The 11,080-nt window shown below is 40.0% G+C and overlaps 1 protein-coding gene across 1 annotated transcript in view; it reads left to right on the top strand.

Moving 5' to 3' along the window:
* Positions 1–2,784: 2,784 nt before the first annotated feature.
* ITPRID1 (ITPR interacting domain containing 1) overlaps positions 2,785–11,080 on the top strand; it is a 28,257-nt gene continuing 19,961 nt past the window's right edge. The window contains 5 exon segments of the mRNA XM_032686301.1: positions 2,785–2,873; positions 3,307–3,399; positions 3,972–4,174; positions 8,559–9,136; positions 10,094–10,157. Coding sequence (XP_032542192.1) covers positions 2,785–2,873; positions 3,307–3,399; positions 3,972–4,174; positions 8,559–9,136; positions 10,094–10,157 — 1,027 coding nt within the window.

Genomic DNA, 11,080 nt, shown 5'->3' with positions numbered 1-11,080 from the left:
ATAACTTTGGAAGTTACAAGCTGTGTGGTGTTTATACTTGCAGTCTGTGTGAAACTATGTGAGTTTATAGTTGTTAGCTGTGTGAATATTGTATGTTTATAGTTGTAAGGTATGAGAAAACCATGTGTTTATAGTTAAAAGTTGTGGGGAAACTGGAGATAAAGAGACACCTGGAAAATCTCGGAAAGCCCCTAAAGGCCGATCAATAGGAGAGACTTTGGGTGGCACGAATGATGTCAGACCGTGTGGACAGAGCACCAGAACCAATGAACTGAAGGCATGAGATGTGTGCACAGACTGAGCTATCCAATCATTTTGTTGTAAGCACTTACCTGGAAAAAACTAAACTGTATAAAAGTTAACTCATTTAAATAATAAATTGAACATCGTCTGATCATATTGATTGTCTGCGTGTGTTCCGGAACTCCTGCCATCCATATTCAACAGTATGTGATTTAATCTTGTCTCCTGTTAGAGATGACTGAGGCTAAAATGCTCAATTTCCTTCAAATATCAGAGGTCACATTTTGCTTAGCAAAATTTATTATTCATAAGCAAAGATATACTTAAATGTGCAAATTTACAGTGCATTGTTTGTTTGTTTGTTTGTTTTCATAAGGTTTTCTGATAGATTTCTAAAGGGCATTATTTCCCCTGAAGTATTTTCCAGTTTGGTAATGAGATTCAGTGTTTCTAGTGTTGGAAATGTGTTAGATCTAGTGTTAGATCTGGAAATGTAAATACTGCACCCTCCCCACTACTATTTCTGTGACCTATTAAATATGGAGAAAAAACCCTCTAATAAATGTCAACCTCTTTAATGAGAAACTTCTCATGAGAGTCTTTTCATTAGAGAAAGAAGGCTCTAACCATGAGTGAAATGACTTGAGTTGCACTACTTGAAGATGAAAAGTTTATCCTAGTCATGAGGTGGACATGAGCTCCTGAGTTCACCACTTGACAGGTTGGGTGGCTTAGTATGGGGATACTTTTGACCCACAGAAGTACAGGACAATTCAACTTTCATTAGCCTACAACGAAAACCACTTAAGGTGTCACACCCTGTGTTTACCTGGTTTTAGAGTATAGCCACACCAGCTACTGCCTCTTACCCAATTTGGGGTAAACTATCACGTTCTGCCATTTGATTTTTTGGTGACCTGCTACTGCCTACATCTCCTATAAACACAACATCATTAAAGTCATCATTACATTTTTTACTGAACACCCTGACCAGTTTTCTACAGTGCTAGGTTTTTATTTGGCAGCACTTTTATTTATTCAGTCCTGGCAATATGAGATATTGAGGAAATCACATCACCAGCCACTTTGTGTTATAATGTTCTCTTACAGAGAGGAATATATACTTATTAACTCACTCTCTAATCTAATTTTTTTAAGTTCTCACATTTTATAGTGAATCTATAGCTTCTGTTGGCACATGACTAAGAAATGGTATACAACAAGTAGATGATTCTTATTCAAATTATACTCAGTTTACTGCTAGAAAGTCTAGTTTATGTTACTACATGAATTACAGGATGTTGGTAACCTTTATATTTTCAATTTGGATGGATATTCTTTTACTGAGTAAGCCAGAAGGAACTCATGCTCGGATTTACAAGTAGAATAATAATACAATAGAGAAGATGAAAGGAGGTTTACTCCTTCTTTACTGACAGAATTTTGTTAAACAGGTGAGAAAACTTTAAAACCTTTTCTCTTCCATTTATTTTTATAGACAAAACCCATCCAATATTTTTCTTGTGGCATTCAAAGTTTATCTACTGCTGCTCATAGGCAAATGTTACCCTAGCTTTGAGAGGATCAGTAAGACCGTTATTTTGGTGTTCGGAGGGCAAGTGACAATGATGGGCACAGTGTATTTGCATCTGATTTATTCCCTTCTCATCCTCACTAAATAATCAAATACAGCTCACAGGTATAGCACACTTGGAATCTAGCAAACAGTGTTACCAGTTTTATGGCATATATTTCCTCCTCCAGAAACTCTTGCAAGTATTCTGCAACTGTCACTACTCTCAAACACATTTACTCCCTGATGTTAAGCCCAGAGAAATCAATACTCACAAACATTCACAAAATTTCTAATATACTTGAAAAACTGTTGCATACGAAAAAAAAATCCTACCAGCATGTGTTGGAATGAAACTTTAAATAATATATTTTAATTGTGGGAGTTTTTAATTAAAAAAACCCAGGGATTAAAATTTATTTTAATCATATTTGCTCTATATACATCATCAATGGTTCTGCAGCAGATGGTGGAACCCAACTAGTAGTGCCTACTTTTAAATAGCAGGGGCTTAGTGTGTACTGCTATTGGTTTATGAAATGTGAGGGCACTTGTCTTCCCTTTCTTAATAGCGCATGTTGCATTATTCTATGACTAATCTAGCTCAACTATGACTTGATCTTCCCACAGTGATATTGTTCTGCAACTTTGTCACTCAGGCTAAAGTGTTTCCTTATTTAATGAAATCAGTGTTTTGGTCTTTTCTCTAGTTTGAAAGATTTCTGTTTTGAGGGGACAAAAAGGTAAAAAAACCACCAAATTATTTTTAATTCTTCTTTGCAGTTTCCTTCTCTCATACTGATATCAGTGTTAGTTCAAAAATCTACATATCCTTCTAGGCCTGTTTAAGATGTGAGTTGATGGATAACCTGCAATGATAAAAAAAATTGTCAATATAATGTTTCTACTGTATATAAACATTTGCTACTGATCTTGATAGGTATGTGTAGGTAAAATTCAAGTTAGGCATGACAAAACCCATTGAGAAAGACCACTGTGCTGCGGGATATTCCTTTTACAGTGTGAGCACTTTGAAAAACAGTTATTTCTCTACAGAGTAACAACTACAGACACAATAAGAAATGAAGCAGAGAATCATTCTCAGGTGCCACTCCTGCTGTTGCAACTCATTGTGCCTTGTGTCTCCAAAACTTTATTATGAGCGATTATATCTTTTGAAGTAGGTGGCTAGAGAAACCATGCTCTCTAAAGATTCCCCAAAGATTCACCATCTGTCAAAAGTGAGCCATTCTGCCACCTTTATAATTAACTGGTACCTCACACCTACATTCTCACACCTACTGTAACATACTGTTCTTGAGAATAAGTGTATTGCCACACTGATGGCAGCTCCTCTTCTAAGGCATTGCTATTATGTATCATTATAAACCAAGAGAAAATGCAAATGTTTACTCTAGGAAAAAATCATAATGACATCCCAGAGGAGCACATGAGTAAACACATTTCACAGTTGCTTTTTTATCAACCAGGTCCCTGCAAGAGTTTTCAGAAAGTCCAGCTATGTCAAGATGCAAGAATCTCAGCTCTTCCCACTTGTTCGTGCTCACTGATGCACCCAAGAGGTTAGTTAGATCCATGTATTTCCACTGAGGAATACCAGGTGTTAGTTCATCAAGGGATCAACAAATATGAATACAATTTTAAATAAGCAGTCAAGGTCTCAGTCTCTAAAAGCCATGTACTCATTTATTTGAACAAGAGCAAAATAATCTTTACAATAACATGTATCTGATCTCCGATGCATTTGCATCAGTGCAAAAATCAAAACCTACCTGAAACTGCAGCGGGCTTTGAATCCCCTGGAAGATAAAAGGCTGTGAGTTCTTATGGCAGCTGCAACATGCCTTGTCTAGAGAGAAGGGAACCTGCAGAGCTGTGAACCTACACCTTTTATTAATGTTCTACTTGCTAAGCTATCTAGATGTAATGCCACCAGATTCCTTTGGGGAGAGGAATGTATATTAATCTTTTAGCGATGTAACCCAAAATGACTACTTTCACTTAAGAAGTAGTCCCCACAGGAGGGGGAAAGAAGGGAAGATAGCTGCTTGTTAAAAACAAGACCATATGATAACTACTGCAAGGGAAAGGTGGTACCAAGACAGTAATGTAAATAATCCTGTTTTCACCACAGCATCACTGAATGGCTGGTGTTCTGGGAAAAGGATCCAGTGGAGATTCTGCTTAATTTGGGGTTTGGTACAGAAGAACCTGATGTCTGCACAAAAATCCCTCCTCGGTTCCTCAGTGGTGCTTCTGTAGCAAAAGGGTTCAACGTCCAAGTCTTTTTGGAAGCTCAGAAGCAGCGGATGGACATTGAGAAGCCAAACCTATATGGTAAGGAGAGACATTTTGGCAAAAGGAGTTTTAGCCATAAATAGTGTGGGAACTTAGAAGGTAGGGAAGAAGATGGTTATGAAAGAAAATTAATGAAAAGGGGACATGCATTTAGGAGAAAATGAGGAACCTCACCCCATTTGTGACAATGATACTTCCTAATATGACTAAGTACTGTGTAGCTCTACTTAGCTGTGGACTCATTTCTGTGCTGAAGCTACTAGCTTGTGGCATTTAAAAAAACCCCTGCACATCCTCTTTAAGACCTATCCCATGACCAGAGATTGTTCTTGGTGTCACAGAGGCTGCCAAATTATGTGGGTCAAGTGACTCAGCCACTTCACAGTAGATACCTTAATATGTACCCGCCATCATTGGTGATGTAAGCCAATACAGAGGATATTGAATTCAGTCAGGCCTGATGGGGGCCTATGTTCCCCTTTAGCCTTGGTGGGCACAGGATCTCTGTTACAGGACAATGTGCAGAGTAGATGACAAGGTATTAACTTTCTGTGACTAGAGCTGCCAGAACCTGTGCATTAGACCCAAAAATCCCTAACTAGAACCTAACAATTTTGTTTCAAATATGTCCTAAGGCATAGATGAGGAGTACAAAAAAATTGCACCATTTAAAGCACAGTCTTGATTTTTATTCACTTAGATGCTTTTAGATTTTGTTTTGTATGTTTTGCTGTTAAGAAATGAATATAAGGTCTTCATCCTAAAGATGTATTTCCATTAAAATAGATTGTTAATCTGCTAGTACATCATCCATCTGAAAAGTCCCGTTTTGACATCATATCCCAAAAGTTGGAGGCACAGTTAGCCAGATGGCTCTTGAAATCTTCTGTTTACTTAAGATGCTCAGTGAAGCAGGATCTCTCACGTAGCCCATGCATTCCCGTTTAGAATTGCACCAAGGAAGCAGTATGGATGGAATGAGAATTGAAACAGAAATGTCAAAGTATTGTGGAAAATATGTTTTTCTCTTTCTCTCTTTTTATAGCACACATTTCAATATTTACAGCAAACTGACATATCAAACAGGTTTCTCAGCTCTCACTTTATTTCTCTCTCTGTAACTCCTGAGAGAGAGGGAAAGAGAGATCAGAGGTAATCAACGTGAGTAGATGGAAATGGATTTGATGAGAAGACTCTTAAATGGATTAGAAATTGGTTGGATGCTCACATGCAAAGGGTTAACAGGTCAGAGTCCCAGTGGACTCTGGGACTGAGTACACCCTCAGTAAATTTGCTAATCACACCAAGCTGAGTGATGTGGTTGACATACCTAAAGGACAGGATGTCATCCAGAGGGACCTGGACAAGCTCAAGAAGCGGACCAATGGGAATAATCTCGTAGTTTAATAAGACCAAATGCAAGATGCTGCACATGGGTTGGGGTATCAATATAGGGTGGGGAATGAACAGATTGAGAGCAGCCCTGATGACAAGGAGTAGGGGGTGCCGGTGGATAGAGACAGAACATGAGCCTGCAATATATGCTTGCAGCCCAGAAACCCAAGTGTATTCTGGGCTGCACTAAAAACAGTGTGGCCAGCAGGTTGTCTTAGTTTAAAGACAAATATTCGGGCAGGAACTCCAACAAAATGAACTCCCTCCCCTTTTTGTTTCCCATCAATACAGAGAGGCAAAATGCAAGGAAGTATAACTGAAAAAATACCAATTTACTGACAAGGAAACAGCAACAACCACAAAGATGTAAAGGAAACAGCTTACCCAGAAAGAGGGGAGTTCACAACCCCACGTGGCCCTCCAGGAACAAAGGGGGAAAGAAATGGTGGAGGGTCCTCCCAGCCAACCACCCCCTCCCTGCCCAATTAAGCAAAAGAAAACAATGGGAAACAGGACAAAAGCAAAAATCTAGGAAAACTGTGTTGTTCACAAAGAATTATATTATTAAACTGCCCATACTGTGTCACTTGGTCAAGTTCAGGTCTTCACTGTAGCAGTGGTGTTAGTTCAGAACCTCTTTATTCTCTGCCACGTGTTACCTACAGCACAGATGCTGCACTGCTTGACTTGGCTGGGTGGCAGACGATGGCAGTTCAGTGGTCTCAGCACAGGCCAGTGGTGGTCCCACGAGGCGGCAGCAGACAATTTCACTTTTGTTTTCTCCCTGGCTGCGGTGGAGGGCAAGCAGTGGTGATGGTTCAGGTAGTGGGTCCAGGCTCAGTGAGAGCAGCCAGTCTGGCAGGTCTGAGAGTGTCAGAAGTGGTGGCTGTGGCCATGGCAAAGAACAGTGCCACACGGACTCTCTAGGCACACCCATGTGGTCTAAAGAACAGAAGGAGTTTCTGTTCCCCACCGAGATGTTTTTTATTTATTCCCTTCTCCTCCTGACTCCAGAAGGAAGGGGGGGGTGGGAGGGGGCAGAAATTCATACTTAAAGAGACAGTCATTCTAAAACAATGTTGGAAAAGGGAACAAAAGACAAAAATCTTCCTGTAACTATGAACAAATTGAGAGAGGTGATATTCTCCCTCTACTCCACTCTGGTGAGACCGTACCTAGAGTACTGCGCCCAGTGCTGGAGTCCCTGGCACAGAAAAGACCTGTTGGAAAGAGGACCATCACCAAGATGATCTAAGGCTAAGAGAATTGGGATTGTTCAGCCTGGAGAAGAGAAGGCTTCAGAGTGACCTAATTACAACCTTCCAGTACCTTAAGGGAGCCTACAAGAAATATGGAGAGTCACAGGACAGGGGAGAATGGCTTCAAAATGAAAGAGCAGATTTAGATTAGATGTTAGGAAGAAACTCTTTACTCAGGGGGTGGTGAGGCATGGGAACAAGTTGCCCAGAGAAGCTGCGGATGCCCCACTCCTGGAAGTGTTTCAGGCCAGGTTGGATGGGGCTTTGAGCAACTTGACCTAGTGAAGTTCCCTGCCCAGGGCAGGGGAGATAAAATTAGATGATCTTTAATGTCCCATCCAACCCCAGGAAATAGTCCCTGACATAATTTCTTCATGACCTGAGTATTTATTACACTGCACATGAGTGAGGCATTTATTTTTATGTAGTTCATTTATAATTTCTCTTGTTTGATTTGTTATTTAGGTGTCTCAAGTTCTTTGAAATAATTTACAAAAGCTAAGCAGTGGGTAAAAAAAAATTCAAATTGCAGCAAATTTTGTTCTGGTTCAAACCAAAAAAATGACTGGACTGCTGTACCAGACTGCTGTCAGACAAAGGAGATTAGCACTTGGCATGTTTATACCCTGATGTAGTGGGAGCTAGATGAAATACCGAGGATAAAATATACTTTACATGGAGAGCATGCGGTAGCCCAGTGGATGTACAAAATGAAAAATTATTAACTTTGAAATCCCAAACTTAAGCAAATGGAAATTATACAACACTATCACATGTACTGATAGATCAGATAGCTCTAAACAATATCAAGCAAAAACTTCTTTTAAACAGTGGCAAAATTTTCCTCCAGTGTTAAAAACCAGGCAATGGACCAACTCAGATCCATGTTAAATATCCCATTGTTGTCTAACTGTCAGTGATGCAGCTTTACCAACAGCCTGCATGCAGACTGCATAGAGAAAATGTGGCTGCTCTCTAAGAGAAACGACAGCCATCTACTGTACTCAATGAATCTCTCAAGGAAACAGGAGTTCTGGTGGCATATTCATTGCCTCAGGATAGCTACTGACACAACGTGCAAGCAAATGTGTTGTGTTTCTCTGTATAAATGACTTCATAATACTGTAGTGAAGGAGATCTCCAAGATCCCTTAGATAAAACATTATTGGCTTCTCTTTATATACTGCACTATGGAAAAAAAGGGCCCAGAAATTACAGGAGGTTAGTAAAATGAAAAAAATCTGGGAACCTTTACACAACATCAGCTATGACTTTCTGGGGGATAAGTTATTTGCTTTGTGCTCCTATGAAAATGAGACTATAGCTTCTGCTGTCAAGTTTTATCAGTAAATGACTGCATTTTGCAGCTCTCTTGGAGAGTTGCCAGCTGTAAACATTTGAGGTCAGATCTAAATAACTTTATTCACATGAGTTTAAGTAAGTCCTCAAAAATGGCATCCAAGTCTGGCCCAGACAACTGGAGAATTTCAGGCTAAATTCTGTAACTGTTATTCACACAGAGCAACATTCAGCTGCACTTGACCCAAGGAATTCAACCTTGCGTGTTTGTCTAATATAAAGAACTATGCTATGATGTCTCTATGTAATTTGAACGGGTCCTCTGGAAGCAAATGTAAAAATGTAGCCACTTTTAAATGAAGTACTTAGTACGTGTCTTGGCCATGACAAGCTTGAATAATCATTGTACTTGATTATTTAAAATTATGCTTTTTAATAACCATGTTGCCTCCCATTATGCCAAACTCAAGAACATTTTTGACGGCTGGAAGTACTTGACCATGTATCCACTGCTTTCACATCTTTGCTGACCGATGTCAATACCCAATAGACCAAAGCACAGGACACTGGCAAGCGTAAGACTACTCTGCTGGATGCTGCAAAGATCATACCTGCGACTGCACAAGTGAAGTGGAGAAGAATAAGTTATATCCTGTATAGGGCTTCTTGTTAGACACTGCTACTGAAACAGGGCTTGGTGGCACTTGGGAAACCACCTTGCACAGCAGGAAAGAGCCATCCTGTTCTTGTGCAGATATTGCTGAGGGGGGGCACAGTCCAGAGCACACATTTCTGCATGTGTTACATTGGGCTGTCTGACCCAGGAAACAAAAATGCCTCAGCATATCCTACCTGCCAGTGTCCACTGATGCCATCAGAGAAAGCGTGGGCTTCATTGCACCTCGTTGCAAAACAGCCTCACCTTTCTCCTGCATGTGAGGTGCCTGCCAAAGACAGGCCAAGAAAGGAGCCAATTTTGCTTGTGGTCCACATGCTCAAAAAAGTGGCTGACTTAAACCGAAAGCACAAATCTGATTATCAACCTCAATGGGAATTAGAGTGTACTTAAGAGATCTCCAGCACTGCAAATTTGTAGTCCCAGAACAGCCTATATGTCTTTGCAAAGCACTTAGCATGCTGGATTTGCAGCCCTGTGACTAGAGGCTCACACAAAAGGGAGGACATTTGACAAAGCAGTAAATGCAGGTTATCATAAACTGCCCAGTTTAATGTCTAACAAAATTTGTTGAATGCTGTATGCCCAAATTAGATGGGGTGTATATTGCTTAACTTCTGAGTATTCTCTACCACGTCATTAAATTAAGACCATGTATTGTCTGAAACCATGGGGCCACCTAAATTAATAGTCTGGTTATGGCCAGTAGCAGATGTGTGGAGAACAGAATAACAGACACATATACAGTGATCCTTCTCTTGTATTCTAGCCTTTGACAAAGAGAGAATTAGAGATCCCTTTAAGCAACAGACTGCATGGAGAACACACCCAACATCAATGTTCATGTGTTACTTGTATCTAACAGATCACCTCTTCTCTTAATTTTTTTATTTTTTCTGAAGGCGTTTATGCAGCACCATGACATGATGTTCTCATTGATACTATGAAAAAGTCAAATGGGTCTTCATTCCTAGAGGAAAAAAAAACAAAACTGATTGTACATACACTCTTTGGCAAGAATATTTCCTTGGGTTCCTTCTGCTAAGTCATATTTTTTTTCCCCAGGGATAGTTCTCCAAGGCTGTTCAAATAAGATTGTTAGTGTATTACAACCTTTGTATATTGATTACTTCGAACAAAGGTTCTGACACTATTTTAAAGAGGAGACAACAAAAAGGGAACAATCCGAAAGATGTTATGTTTTCACTTTCAAACATGCTGAATTTTTTTTGTTTGTTTTGTGTTTTTACTCCTAACTCCCCTCATAAGGTGTACATTAAAGATCATTATCATCAATAAGAATTTTTCCTCCTCTCTTCCTTTTCTTTTCAGATTCAGAGTTTTGAGGATGAAACTCTACGTGGAAATGCTCCTGACACCACTTCAGTTGAGTGTTAAGAAATGATTTACCCATTTTTATTTTTAAAACACTGTTTCCATGTAACTGCTTCTAAAGTTTACCTAACAATACATTTTCCCTCTCTGCTCCCATCACCTCTGGCATTTAAATGCATCATTCTAGACATGACAGTCTAGATTATACAACTTGATAAATCATAGGGCTGTAAAATAGCTTGTCAAGGAGACACAGTGAGTGCACATGAAAACAGTATCTCACATGTGCAACTTTGAGTCTGTGGGGTCCCTGTTTGATGCTTTAAGCAGACCTCTTTTTGGTCTACCAAGCAACACTAAATCTGTGCTCCTCCTTGGTGAATTATTTGCCAGACTCAAATGACCCCTTATACACTAACTCTCAGATCCCTGGGAGGTAAGTCAGCCAGGAAACTGGAGATAGGAGCTATGCAGCCATTCTGTACCCAACTCAAATAGGACCATTCAGCCAGAACTTTCTGGTGGCGGCATGGCCTCTACCCCATCATCCGTGTCTACTGTATCACATAGCCACCACCACATGAGCTGATGTAACAGTGAATCATATGTTAGAAAGTAAGTTATTTGAGGAGCCTATGAAAGGATTAACAGCAAAGCTGTTGGACCAGATGTTATGTTGTCATTTGGGGCAATCTGAGTTTGGATCCTGAGAAGCATTTGCTCTCAGGAATGGCGATATTGGGGGAATGGCTCTTCAGTCTCCAAAGCAGGAAACACCTGTCCTTGCTCCGTAGAGACCTTTCGTATCCAGTGCTTAGAGCAGAAATGGCAGGGTTTAGGTTTTTTTAAATGGGGCATAAGTTTAATGTGAAAGAACTAATAAGTAGCAAGTAGCAGACAGCAAAGGAGAAAGCTGGAAGTTTGGTGAGCCCTCACCTTTTGTGAACTACGTTATATTACTTCCATGGAGCCAACACAAAT

Source organism: Chiroxiphia lanceolata, chromosome 1 (genome assembly GCF_009829145.1).
Source record: "Chiroxiphia lanceolata isolate bChiLan1 chromosome 1, bChiLan1.pri, whole genome shotgun sequence".
In the NCBI taxonomy this organism is placed as follows: Eukaryota; Metazoa; Chordata; class Aves; order Passeriformes; family Pipridae; genus Chiroxiphia; species Chiroxiphia lanceolata.
This window is presented reverse-complemented; position numbering and strand designations above follow the sequence as displayed.